The 14,926-nt window shown below is 29.4% G+C and overlaps 2 protein-coding genes across 3 annotated transcripts; one reads left to right on the forward strand and one right to left on the reverse strand.

The window, feature by feature from the left end:
- The first annotated feature begins 1,270 nt into the window (after positions 1 to 1,270).
- Positions 1,271 to 4,145, forward strand: LOC101494401 (WEB family protein At5g55860-like). Its single transcript, XM_004486303.4, has 3 exons — positions 1,271 to 1,550; positions 1,662 to 1,872; positions 2,413 to 4,145. The coding sequence occupies exons 2-3, from the start codon at positions 1,699 to 1,701 to the stop codon at positions 4,000 to 4,002; spliced, it is 1,764 nt and encodes a 587-aa protein (XP_004486360.1). The 5' UTR covers positions 1,271 to 1,550; positions 1,662 to 1,698; the 3' UTR covers positions 4,003 to 4,145.
- A 682-nt stretch (positions 4,146 to 4,827) lies between these two features.
- LOC101494713 (phosphatidylinositol/phosphatidylcholine transfer protein SFH2) lies at positions 4,828 to 8,940 on the reverse strand. 2 transcript variants are annotated; one of them, XM_027331085.2, is made up of 11 exons: positions 8,796 to 8,940; positions 8,522 to 8,550; positions 7,791 to 7,874; positions 7,627 to 7,680; positions 7,306 to 7,383; positions 6,734 to 6,787; positions 6,545 to 6,604; positions 6,345 to 6,440; positions 5,834 to 5,935; positions 5,617 to 5,697; positions 4,828 to 5,382 (listed from the first exon to the last, which is right to left on the reverse strand). In XM_027331085.2, the coding sequence occupies exons 3-11, from the start codon at positions 7,791 to 7,793 to the stop codon at positions 5,092 to 5,094; spliced, it is 819 nt and encodes a 272-aa protein (XP_027186886.1). In that variant the 5' UTR covers positions 7,794 to 7,874; positions 8,522 to 8,550; positions 8,796 to 8,940; the 3' UTR covers positions 4,828 to 5,091. The 2 variants fall into 2 exon arrangements, with proteins under 2 accessions (XP_027186886.1, XP_004486361.1); XM_004486304.4 differs by having other exon boundaries at positions 8,685 to 8,883.
- Positions 8,941 to 14,926: the final 5,986 nt, after the last annotated feature.

A 14,926-nucleotide genomic window follows, 5' to 3' on the forward strand; every position in this document is an offset into this window, starting at 1 on the left:
GTTTTCTTTTTATATCCTTAAAAATCCAAAAACATACATTAAATAAATTTTCTTAAATAAATAAAGAAAAAAAGACTAAACCAATCTAATTTATTATTGCAAAAGATATTTATTGTTAAATCAACTTTGGCATTTTTTTTAGAAGTGTTATAAGTATTCCATATTTGAGCTCAGAGAAAAAAAAAAGCATATATTTCATATTTACATTATATTCCGTTTTTAGTTGAAAATTTAATTTCTTTTATTAAGACAAGCAATTGGTTCTTAACATAAAAAAAATCTTAATAAATTTAAATTAGTTATCTGAAAAAAAAGATAAATGAAAAGTTTCACAAATAATTTTTTACGAATCAAACTCAAACTTTAAATGTGTAATTTGACTCGTTTCAACTCACTCAATCTCTTATATCCCATACAAGATTATTTAAGATTATGTGAATGTTATTTTTTAGTGATTACTTTTGCTCAATGTTTATCTTGATACACACTTCTTACCATAGACAAAGACAAGCAAACACATTTTTTCTAAAGGAAGAAAAAATACACAGTGTTGGATTGGGAAAGCACAAGCTCACCTTGGGGCTTTAGACCTCTCTTTTTCTTATTAGTTAATTAAGTCTATATGATATATGTTAGACAAAAACCTCTTCAACCTCCTTGGTGGTTGTAGGTTATAGCATAAGTAGTTGTTATAATTAAATGATCAAACTTAATCTTATTGAACACAATTGTATGAATAATAATGGATCTAGATCTAGATGCTTTAACCAAAATTTGGTCACTTCCCACACCTTTAGATTCTTAAAGGGACGAGTTGTCACTTTTTCAAAACAATACGAACTATTTAAACCATTTATGTACTGACTTTGGAATGTGAAAAATAAAAATTGAAAGTGGATACAAATATACACAAAATCTTGGATTTGGATGTCTTATCCCGCCGTTGTTTATCTAAACCATCAAGTCAAGTCAAGAAAAGACGACTCGGATTATAACTTCGTATTTAAACTTAATATGACAAAGTTAAAATATGCATCGTTCGATATTAATTTAACAATCCAAATTGCGTAACGATTTGAAATGCGTGATTGGATGACAATATATACCATATTGATTTGATTGACCCTTTGGTAAAATTGTTCCAAAAAACTTCCCAAGTTATATACTGAGGAATATCCAGCATAACTTAGTTAAATTTTCCTTTTTTTTTCCCGCATGAATATACCCTCATAATGCTTTCCATTTACAGATAGGAAAAGGTTATTTTTTAATATATTTAACAACACTGTATGGTTGGCATTTAGTGTCAAAACTACCACAAAACTCTATGCACCCCTAATACTAAAAATAGCATATAGTGTTGTTATATTTTACATCAAAGCAAATTTAACCAACCATATTTTAGGGTGTTCCTTTGTTTTCAACGGTCTCAAAAGGGTAAATAAAAGTTGGACTTAAAAGGAACCTAAGTTTACATCTTGATTCTTTTGAGTTACATCACCTTTGTAAAAAATTTAACAAGATTCTTTTGCCTAGCCTCAAACATTAAGGTAATCATATATATTTTATTTATGTTAGAAATTTTGAACATGTTATGCAATTATATTAAATATTTTGTTGATGTGTATTATGTAACAAGATTTATATTAACAATTTTGCAGATACATTTTGTAAGTAAGGAAAAAAGATAATTATATAATGAGCTTCAGACACAGAGATAATAATCAAAAGGATTCAGTTTCTCCAAAGGGAGAGAGGGAGATTGACACAAGGGCACCATTCCAATCTGTCAAAGCTGCTGTTAGTTTGTTTGGTGAAGTCTGTGTCAACAAGGACAAACGTAATAATTCGATCAAGAGACGATCGTCCGAGGTAAACATCAAATATACATTTTCTTTGTAACTTTTATAGGGAAAGTATGATTTTAAATTGTGGTCGTGGTCTTTAATATTGCGAATAATTGATGTTAAATGTAACCTCAATCATTGTCGCAAAGACAAAAAAAAAATGTTGATGTTGCAGTCGAAATTGTAGTTGCAGACCTTTTTTTTTTGAAACCATGCATGGAAGTTGAATGATGAATCGCGTCCACGATCTTTAATATTGCAAATAATGACAATCAAATGCAACCTCAATAGGAGTTGCACTGGCATTAAAAATCTTGATGTTGCGGTCAAAATTGCAGTTGCAGACCTTTTCTCAAAACCCTACTTTGAAGATTGAATGCTTGATGGAAAGGAATAACCAAGGGTGTTAGTTAATTAGACACGCAATTTAATACAAGAGGCACACACAACATGACAAAATTTTCAAGTTTGCATGATTTTTGGATTCATCAATTTTATCATTTTTCATTGTTTATAGTGTCATTATTTGGGAGTTAAGCATCAATTAACTTTGTGAGATTTGCAGAATGTATTGGAAAAGGAGACTCAACTTCTATTGGCTCAAAGAGAATTGAACAAGATAAAGAAACGGCTAGAAAGTGCTGAGACTACAAAAGCTAAAGCACTTTCTGAACTTGATAAGGCCAATGTGACACTTCAAGAATTGACAAAGAAGCTCAACAGTGTAAGAGAATCAAAGCAATCTGCAATGGAAGCATGTGAGGTTGTGAAGAATCAAGCAAAAGAACTCGAAAAGGCGCTGTCACAAAAAGCTATAGGATATGAAGCTTGGAAACAAGAACTAGAACATGCAAGAAAGGAGTACACTACAACTGTAAAGAAACTAGATGCTTCCAAGCAAGAACTCAATAAAATTCGGCAGGATTTCGATGCAGCCTTGGAGGCGAAACTGGCTGCATTCCAAATGGCAGGAGAAGCTCAGCGTTCGGCAAAACTGAACTCGGAAAAGATCAATGAACTGTCAAAGGAAATTGCAACTATGAAAGCATCAACTGAACAATTCAAGGTAGCCACTACACAAGCACAACAAGAACAAGTAAAAGTCATAGGAGAAAGAGAAGAAAAGTTTAACTTCTACAAAAATGCAAAGGAAGAAGTGCATCAGAAATTGATGGATCTAAAGAATGAGTATGATCCTGAATTAACACAAAGTCTAGAGGCTAAACTTGCCGAGACAACCGTCGAGATTCAAGCTCTTCAAGAGCAGATGAAAGAGGCTCGCGATTCTGAGATGGATTCAGTGAGTGTAATTAATTTGGAGATAAAAGAAGCCACAAATACACTGCAAGAAATTTCTGAAGAAGAAACTTCACTGAGAAACCTAGTGGATTCCCTTAAAGCAGAGTTAGAACAAGTGAAGAAAGAACAAGAGGAACTAAAGGAGAAAGAACAAGCAGCAGAAGCTCTAGCTGTTAACCTCACGGATGAACTACAAAGTAGCAAAAAAAATGAAGATTCTCTTGATAACAAAGAATCAAATGAGAGTTATTGTCAAGACATAGACTTGAAAATCAAGCAGCTATCGTTCGAGAAAGAAAACGCGAAAAAAGAAGAAGAAGAGATGAGAATAAAAGCTCAGGAACTGAAACAAGAAGCTGACAAATCAAGAGTTTTGTCTGAAGAAATAGAAGGGAAACTAGAGCTTTTACTGAAACAAGCTGAAGAAGCAAAAGCAGCTGAAAAAAGGGCTGTTGAGGAGATGAAGTTGTTGTCTGATAACACACAAGGTAGAGTCTCAGTTTCAGATCCAAGTGGTAAGATCATATTGACAGTTGATGAATTTGCTGCACTAAGTGGTAAAATCAAGGAATCTGAGGATTTGATTGAGAGGACGGAAACCGCTGCAATGGCTCAAGTGGAAGCAATCAACACAAGAAGAATTGAAGTGGAGAAAAAAGTGGAAGCTAATCTTAAAGCAATCGAAGAAATAAAGGCGGCAACAGATATGGCTTTGAGGAATGCAGAGATGGCAGATTCGGCGAAAGTAGCAGTTGAAGGCGAATTAAAGAGGCGGCGCCAAGAAGAACAAAAAGGTGTATCTTCTGATTTGGATTTCTCAGATAGTTTTTCAAGACCAATTTCTCTACGCACCTAGAAGTTTTTTTAAGTCTTTCAAATATCAGAATAGATAGTTCTTAAATGGTTTTTTTTTTTTTTGTCTTTCTCTTTGGAGTTGAGAGGTTACTTGCAATACAAGAATCACTTATGTTTCTATCATCAACAAAACATTGTGCAAATGTGAATGCTAATTGTCAATATCTTGGTTTCTTTGAGTTTCCTGAAGCCTTTAACAGAAAAGTTATTCCTTGTAGATGTAGCTGTTCTATAATATAGGTTTAAATAATGACCAACATATTGAGATATAGAAGCTTCAAGTACAGAAAATAAAACATATATATTTGTTTAAAAAATGGCTGATCCTAGCTTCTGCAAGCCTATTATGCACGGATAACTGGTTTTTATAAGCTTACCACATACAATGATTATGACGCTTTTATTAAAACTAAAAGTCAAGAAGAATTGGATTTATTGCTATATACTAATGTCAATGAATTTTCTGGTGTCATTTATATCCCATAAAGTGCAGGTAATTTATTATAGTTGCACATAAATTAAAGAGATAACATATTTGTTCTGCTTATTTTCAAGTCCAATAATTCAAACATAATCTTCTATTAAAACTGTGAACTGTGAAGGTAATATGATGATATAAATGCAAGAGACAAACTTCGCAGGAGAAACTTTTCACACCCTCCAATATCACTTCGGATGTACACCTCCAAAAATACACTTCCACGGTTTCTTAGAAATATTGGGTGGGAGCAGTTGTTCCCAAAAAATCACACCTATGCCCTCCCTTGATGTCCCATGGGGTGCCTCCCTTTTTCTTTAACCATAAAAAAACGCAAAAGAACAAACATAGAGAAGAAACCTTATAGTAAAATAATATATTTGACATTTCTATCTAGCATTATGACACAATCCACAGCTCTTATCGGTTTTATTCCGATTATTCCCTAAATTTATCGTGCTAACTAATACTACTGCAGAATCCTGATAAATGGTCAGGTGTAACCCTTGAACTACTACACATGTTTGGTTCAAATGTTTAAGACTTATAAGACTGGCAAATATACCAGATGGTTAAGACACCATATGACACTTAACTAATAAATAAATAGTATCAATCGACATTCGCATGGTTGTTCTCAAACTTGTGTATCTCTGACTCTATAGTCTTGGCAATATCCGCTTCTTCCTCGGCAGCAGGTTCACGAAATTCTACATGGAAAGATCCCTGCTTGATTGGTTCCATAGCTTCAATCTTTCTGGATTGTTCCTTGATGTAGTCATAGAGCTCCTGATGGAAAGAATGATCCAAAGAATAGCAATTTTCACTTCCACTTCCTGAATGTTTCGATGATCCAGAGCCTTCTTTTCTACAGAAATGCGGCAGAGATGCATAGTCCATGATCTACATGTCAAAATTTTAGTTAAATTCAATCGAATAACAATATATTAAGTCATATAATACATTATTCCACATTCAAATAAAAAAGTGAAGAAATGTTCATAAACAATGTATGCACTTTCAGATGACACGTGCTACTTCTAAATTTATGTGGTGTGCCCTTTTGGTGTTTTTAGTGAAAGTTTATATTTTTAAATTACCTTCAATAACAGTAAATTAAAATAATAAATAAATTACCTTCAACAGCTCATCTCGCCCACAACCTTGTAAGACTTGAACTTTTTTTCTAGTCCTTTCTTGTAAAAGTGGTTTCACAACCTGTTAACACAATGTCTTCCAACATTATCATAAGGTTCCAATATGTGCTCAAACTTTTTACATTTGACAGGTAAAAAAGATGTTCAACCTAAACCAATATATAAGTAGAAAATATCATACAAGAACATCTTCTTACCTTCCAACAACCTGAAAATATGTATGGTGCATTTACAATATAATAAGTATTTGTCTTCTCAGGGTAGTTCAGATCATCGATGGATGATATTATTGTTAACAACTGCAACAGCATCAACAAAAACTCAGTGATGCAGAAAATATTCGGAAAAAAAAAAAAGGTTTACCAAGGTTTTCTGCTTTATTTATTTGTTCAGGAAATAATAACAATAAAAATTTAATAGAAACTCAATCTTGGAGCAAAATATTGAGTATGTCTAGTACTTTCAATGTGCTAAAGTTTATTAATTAATCATGATATGTTAATTGTAAAATCTACACACGCGCACGCATGCTTGCACACTGCTTATTAATTATAACAACTCTAAAAGACCATAGTACTTGTCATTTAAACATAAACCAGCATGCTAATTGTCACAACATCAAAATGCATTATAAAGACATTAAATTCATAATTAATCATGTGTTTCCTAGACCTGATGTTCCAAGTAGCTGTATCAACTAAAATATACCTTAATCTGATTCAGGGCTGACAGCTTCAGACCAGTCATATCCAAAACCTTAACACATGTTGTAATAGGACGCCCATGCTTCTTCGATGCAGAAGGCTACAAGCATATATGGGTCAAAACAAACAAAAGAATGAAAGCTAAACAAACAGATCAATCATGCAACTAAAGAATATTAGTAGACTACAACGATTGATACCCACCAAGATTATACGATCCCGATATTCATTAATTTGAATGTGAGACTGAACATAATAATGGACCTGCAATCACACAAACACACAAAATAATATTAGAAGATATAAGAACACAGCGCTTTAAGATAAAGCAATAGACAGTGTGTCAAAGAAACCGGCGTGTTCCTTTTCCCCTTTCTAATAAATGAAACTTACAGATGCTTTGTCAAATGTGCTATGCCCAACACCAATTGCGAAGACAGGCAGACCCTGAAAAGGGTGGTAGAGTGAGAATCAAAATTAAATAGAGGAGTACATATAAAGTTAAGCGCTTCCGTACTTTCATTAAGAGACACAAATTTGCATGCATATATAGCCAAGGTTGCCATAATCGAGATCATACCAAGGAATGGAAGAGATAAAGAAAACACCTATGTGTGATCATAATATGGATCACACAATCCTACCTAAAATGTAAAATTGTTCAAACAAATATTTATAGATATGAAATAACAGAGATAACATTGAAATCACATTTAACATTTACTCAAACTTCAATTAATAATGCATATGGACATTTTGGTTGTCACAAATGACTTCACCCGATGTAACTGTCATGCTGCCTAAACATGGGAATCCCACATGAACTCCCCAGATTGTGTTTTCAGACATGATTGGGATTGGTAGGCCTTGGATATACCATAATTTGATCATTTTGTTAAGCAAATACTTTTGAGTACAAGTAAAAGGTGAAATGGACTGAGAAAATATTATGTTTGATGAAGTACCTCTCTTGAGTACCCTGACAATCCTATGAGTTGAGAATCACGCACACCTCTGTATAAATCTAGAGGGATGATTGGTTTCTGAAAATGAAACACAATCCAAACATTAAAGGTAAGAACTCATTGCCATTTACAATAGATATATACAACAGTAATAAGATTTTGCCAATAAATATATAAAAGGGATGCAACAAAATCCAATAAAAAATGTCATAATCTTTTGATTTCTTACCAGCATCTAACTTTTAAAATACTATTTGAACTGCCAAAAGAAATATCTAAACAATAATATACAAGTATCAGCAGAATATTATATAGACTTACCGATAATATTTTGTCAATCTCATTTTGTACTCTCCAGTTCAGACAATCAAGTAACTGAAAAGTAAAATAGCCATTTACAAATAAATCAAATATCACAGTCAATTTACAAGTTACAACAACAAAGTGAAACTTACAAAGCATTCAGCAAAACAAACATATCATACCATTTTATGAGCCTTTGAAGCATTCCATTCCCTTGCTTTCAGAAACCGAATCAAGGTTTCGGTTACATGTCCTTGATGAACACTCTGCAAGTAATAAAAGTTAAATTCCAAAAAGGGAAAATAGCTAGAGTGACTTTGTAGTGGAAAAAATTGCCCTTAAGCAGTTGCAACCAGTTAATAGGAGATTGCCAGATCTCACCAAACACCATCATCATAATTAGGTCATTACTTGCAATTGATTCCAGAAACAGCAAAAACATATTACCAATAACAGTTGTAAGTACACAATTACACATCAAACAAGAAACTTGAAATTAAAGGTACTTAGAAGTACCACATTGATTGAATTTCAAATTTTGAAATCAGATCTCATTCAACCCTATCCTTCCATTGCTGAATCATCACCATGAGTGATATATCCAAAACATAGGTGGATGAATGCTGAAGAATCAAACTAATGAACAACAACAACGAAGCATTTTGACACATCAATTAAGATAATTTCAGGGTTCCAAAGCAAAATCATAAACAAACAATCAAAACATGTAAAACCAAAAACCAAGAAGAAGAAAAATAAAACAAAAATTGACACAGGTCATGCAGAAGAAAGAGATCACCAAAAAACAACCCAAGTAGCAAAAACAGAAGAAAACATGAAAAGATTCAAACTTTGTAACATTGGAATCAAATCAGATGGGAATGATTAATTAAACTGAAAAATGGTCACTAACCTGAAACGTTTTCTGAAGTGGCTCTTCAACTAGAAATCATTGAAAGAAAAAAAAAGAAACAATTCAAAAAAGAAATCTAAAAAGGGAATGAAAAACAAAAGATAATTAAAAAAATAAATTAAAGGAGAGAGAGAAAGAAAAAAAGTATAGTAAAAGGGAAGACCTTGATCTATGAGAGCCTGGAGGTGACTAAGGGCATCTTGAGAAACAACCCCCATTTTTTGGTTTGAAGAATTAAAAAAAAAAAAAAAAAAAAAAAAAAAAAAAAAAAAACTTTAGTATAGATTTATTGTTGTTGTTGGATTTGAGGTAGCTTTAGGTTCACTCACTTAGCATATGTCCTGTGTTTTTGCCTTCATTCACTGTGTGTTTTTTTGTGACAGCAGAAGAAAGTAGATGAAAAAGGTACAAAATATTATGATGAAATCTAATGTAAGATTATATATATATAGTGTGAATGAGTAACTGTGTGACTCTACTTAGACATTGTGAGATACCCAAGATTCAATTCTCCCCCACTTTTCGCTCTTTTCCTTTTTTTTAAATTATTTTCCAATTTTTTCAAACCCTCTTTATTAAAGAAAACAAATAGAGTAATTGGTATCAAAATTAATTGATTCTTTTTAAATAATTAAATACTACTGTGTATCTTCCATTTTTATCGATAAATAATATGCTATTTGATTAATAGTTTGGAATAGAATCATAATTAGCTTAAATGAAAGATAAAATTGAAGTGAAATTACTTCAAAATTTAGTATTTTTTTTATGTAAGTATAAATATTTATCATTTATTTAAATGAAATAGAGAATTATAATGGTAAATAAAATAGTTTCAATGGGTAAATTTGAAAGAGAAAAATGTTACATCAAAATTTTACATCTAATTTAATTTATAGAAGTGTAGATATAAAATGATGTACCGTCAAATAATTGAATTATGGATATTGGAAGATAGATCTAATATTCGTAGTTGTCTTTTATTTTCTTTTTATTTATTTATCAAAAATAGATGGTTTATGATCAATTTTTAGTCTGTAATTACTTCTCTAAATCATTTATTTTCTTTTCTTTTATTTGAATAAGTGGATTCTACATCGACTTAGTTTTTCTTATGTGATTTCGTCAATTTAGTGTGTCATTTTGATTTTCTATCTTATTGTGGTATTCGTTTGATTCAAATTAATAAATTAATTTTAATTCAGTATAAATTCAAAAATAATTTAAAATGTTTATTTTTTGATCATCAAACTAAAGATTGCATCTTGAAGCATCAACAATATTTAACTTTAGTGCTAAAGTTTGATGCAAGAGGCACAGACAAATTTCATTGAAACTACACTTAAGTAATTTTAAATCTTGCAACAAAAATCTCATCACTAATCACAATTTGAAACCATAGAATGAGTAATAGAAAACATAATACCTAACCTCTAATCTACAATACCATAATACATAGTGTCCAAAAACAATATACGCTAAAATCTATAAGATTAAGAGAAACTAAAAAATACACAAAATATTTAACCTTTAATGTTTAAAATAAAAATAATGCAAGACAAAGAGATTTTATTGTTCGATAGAATTCACTAGATATCAAGCTTTTATCCCCAAGAGAAGAAAAAAAAGCATGAAAAATAAACCAATTGAAAATGAAATGCATGTGGCGTACATGAAAAAAATAATATTTTGCGATAGAAGCACCACCCATTATATTTTTCAATCCTATAACAAAAGTGGTGTGATAGAAATTCACGGATCAATTAATATTTTGTTGAGAGAGGAGACACGAGTGATATTGTGAGTAGTTAGAGTTTGATTCTTAGGTTTTGATAAGTGATAGAGTATGATGAATATAAAAAACTAGAGAAAGTTCTTGGAGGATCAAAATATTTAATTCTTTCTTAGCAACATCATTATTCATCTAAAATATGTTGTCTTGAACTTCTCAAAAATGCACTATAAGTATTGATTTAAATCTCTTAAAAAAATGTCATTGAATCTCTTAAAAAAAGTATCGTTGAATCTCTCAAAATGTGTTATAATTAAGATATTATTTTGAATATTTAAAAAATATACAGTAAAATATACCTTGAATCTTTTTAAAAGATGTCATTCGATCTCTCAAAAGTTATAGTAAATTTTATGAAAATTAATATGATGACTATTCAACTAAATTAGATGCCTGATATTATCATTGATATTCTCTAATATATATATATATATATATATATATATATATATATATATATATATATATAATGATCTATACATGTTTGGATAATAATTATAACACTCATTAATTGAGGTTTATGATAGTTTAATATATACCAATAGATTATTATGGTATTAAACTTCGTGCATATGGTAATCAAATTAGTTAAAGAACAATACTAAATGAAACCAAAGAACACTCCACAAATGTATACAAATTGATTTTATATATTGTTAGGAAATAGGATAATATGGAAAGAGAAGACGAAAATAAACTAGAAGTGTTTTTTTTTTTTTTACGTCAAAAGTGTATTAATTCTATTTATGAGTGTGAAATGATTGACTACATCAAAGTCTAATTATAATAGGCATTCACAAACTAATAACTAGCAATTAACAAATACTCTGCATTACTCTAATATATATTATGCGTAAAGGGAAAATATATCAAGTGCTAAAAGTAAAAAATATGTTGGGCATAGGTAATAAATGGAAAATGAATACTTCTTAGTACATTGTTGGTATAATATTTTGTTTTATTTTATTTTAATCATCACATTCTTATAGAAATAAGTTTCAATTGTTATAATAATTTAACATAAACATAAAAGAGAGGAAGAATAGAAAGAATTATTTGTTAGGATTTCATAACTAAAATAAATAAAAAGTTTGAAATGATAAAATTACAATAAATATATATACTAGAGGATAACAATGTAAAATACAGTTAAAAATATAGTTGTTTGGTAAATTTTATTTAATTTTCTCTGTTATAATGCTATTAATTATTTGAAAAATAATAATATGAGAATTAATGATTTATATTAAATTAAATTTATATAGAAAATTTCTACTATATAGGCTTCAAAATTGCTCTAACAATGTAGGCATGAGAAGACAAGAAAGAACAATATGGAAGCAACATAGAAGTCAAGCAAGATGGCCTTTGGAGTATATAAAGGTACTATTATTTTGGTGTATATATATATATATATATATATATATATATATATAATTGGGTGAATGGTAGCTAATTTTCCAACGGAACAAGTGACTGCACGATCATGTTCCACCCTTTGGAGTTGTTGTTGTGACTAGCTAGAAATCATGCACTTTAATACACCTGAAAAAAAAAATTAATGAAATTTAATTATAAGAAAAAAAAATCCTTAAATATAAGTTTTTTTTACAATTTATTAGGAATGTTTATTTTTCTTTTTTAAAATATATCATTATTAATTGTATCAATTTGTCTTAGAAAATACAAAATCGTATTGAATGCATTTACACACGAAGGTAATTTAGTAGAACTCTACACATAACATACTCATTAATTTCACTTCTAGTTTTTCTTAATCTTAATATATATAAAATGAGTAATGTTGTGAAAATACAAAATGAATCACAAATATAATATTTTGATATTTTATGAAAAATAAAATACGATTTCAATTGTATTTTATATAATATTATATTTATATTTTAAATTATATTTTAATAACAGTATTCATATAAAATATATAATAGATGTTTATAAAAAGGGGGGAAACAGTAATTAGTTATAAAAGAAAAAATATTAAATCACAACAAAATAAATAAGATCTTATTAATGAATGTTTTAAGGATATTGTTTAAGAATTTCAAACAATACAGTTATTTATTGAAAACATTAAATATTTCAATTTCTGATGCAACACAATTTTTAATAAAAACTTACCAATAGTATTTTTGACTTTTAAACAATGCTCTTATAACTCGTTAACATTTCCCAACAAATAAAAGGGTGGTTGAAAAGCATGTGTCAAAATAACTTTAGAGTATCGAATGCACATTTTACTTTATACAAAAAAAAAAAAAAAAAAAAAACCAAAAAAACTTCCATTAATTGTGGTGTTATAGTGTGAGAGTACTTTATGGCTTTTAACGTGTCTTCTTCCCCAAGTATCCAGCATTTCTCCCTCTTGGTCCATCATGACATGTAAAGGGACCCTATGAAGTCATCTCATTTTTTGTTGTTGATGAAAGTACTCATCTCATCTTCTCTATCTTTTATTTATGTATGATTATTTATGGTAAGGCCAAGATGTTGCCAAGCATTCATACTCTTACACAACTTTTCAAATTAATCAAACACCAAACATCTATATTTTAACATCTATATTTTGAGTCATTTTATTTTTATGACAAAAAAATAAAACCGTGATTTAAAATTAATTTTACGTTTAGTCTATATATTGCAAAATTTTGAAGCTGAATCTAAGTTAACAATTAGTATGAATATGAATGAAACGTTGAATTATCTATATCAATCTTTGAGGATTATGTTGAGTAACTTTTTTTATATACTAGTAGTGGCGTATACAACATAGAAAATATATAACAGTAAAAAAAAATTGAAGGTATAGAATCTGTTTCTTTTTCGTCTTCACTTTTATGTTATTTATTAAATATATAAACGTTTTTTTATCAACCTTTCATGAATTGACATTTCATCATTTTTGTGTTTCTTCAAATATTTGTTTTGTATTAAATAACATCCGTAGTACAACATTGAGTCAATAAATATTTTAAAACTCAAACTATTTGTTCACTAGGTCTAGATATTGTATTGATGGGATCATGATATAGTGAATTGTTTTAGGGTGAATTTGGATCCAATCTTCAACAAATTCATAAAATGCACATAAATTAATATGTTGGGTAGCCAACAAGCCTTAATGACGCCAATAAAGGTTGGTAAAGAGTTGACTCACTCCCCCAATGTCGTGTGTTCAATTTTCGTTGAGTACCTCTTTGGTAGGTGATTTGTAAGTATCTCTGTTAGCGCTCTTTGAATCTTAAGATATGTCATAACTCCGATGAACCCCTATAAAACATCTAATCTAAACTAAATAAAAAATAATAAATAAATAAAACTTAAATGACTCAAATATTTGATTCAATAACAACTAAATTTACAATATTGAATGACGAGTCGATGACGTGTGGATTCTCTACACGTTCAATTAATGAAGTGTGTTTATGATTCATCAACCTATAAAATGACATCTGAAAAAGAGATAGCTTGCACAAACTTCATTCCAAAAACCTCTCACTATTTTTAATTACATATTGACTTGACTTTTACAGGATTTGTAGGTACACCACCCCATTAGAAGAGCACAACTGCATGTCTTTTGTGAATACTTATGTCGTTACCTAAGGTCTACCTCAAATCACGTATATAAAACTTTATAAATCCTTCAAGGGATTTTGTATCTTTCTTTTTACTTATTAATATTTTTAGAGTGTTGCAAATGATATTGATAGTCAAGGGGTGTCAAGATGTTGGTTTGTCATATAATGTATTTTCACTATAAATAAAAAAAAGCACTATTTTATTTTATTTTTTGCATATATTTTTTTAAAAAAAGTATATTGTAAAATAAATTTTATGACCTATAACTTCACAGTAATTTTATTTAATTTTGTAAGTTTATTAAAAGATGAGTTAAGATTTGATAATTTTATTTTAACTCAAATCAAAATATTGTTAAATGGAAACAAATTTGTGTCAGGAGTTTAAGTGAAATAAATCCGTTTCCTCTAAAATTAGATACGACCTTTGTTATATAATAATATAAAATATAAACTACCAAAAATATATATTATATTTACGTTTTTTGACGAAGTGTTATATTTACGTTATTTCCCATAAAAATAAACATATATGTACATTGGATTAGTGGACAAGAGTAGCTTGATGTATTTTTAATAAATTTTTGATGCCTTTCATTTTATTGTTTACATGTTTAAATTTAAATATATTGGTCAGCACCGATATTGATAAGCAATAGCATTGCAGTGATTAAGATGCTAGAAAATTTTGAGACTTGGACACTGTACAAACACTTAATATTGAATGGTGTCAAAATGTGTTATCTTCGAAAATAGTTCAACTACATATTTGAATCTTTCTAATAATTTAGCTATAAAGATTTGAGTTATTTATTTTTAAGACTCAATTAACTGAAGTAATTATTTTTACGGATGAGTGAAAAACATGTGTAGATGGAAGAAATTGTCACGATCCCAAATAAAAGGTTAAATGTTAGACATTATATACACCAAAAAACATGCAGTGTATATAATATTATTTTGAGTCAAGTTAACATTAATTTTGTATGCTGGAACCAAACCAGAATCAAGTGG

This window comes from Cicer arietinum, chromosome 1 (genome assembly GCF_000331145.2).
Source record: "Cicer arietinum cultivar CDC Frontier isolate Library 1 chromosome 1, Cicar.CDCFrontier_v2.0, whole genome shotgun sequence".
NCBI lineage: Eukaryota > Viridiplantae > Streptophyta > Magnoliopsida > Fabales > Fabaceae > Cicer > Cicer arietinum.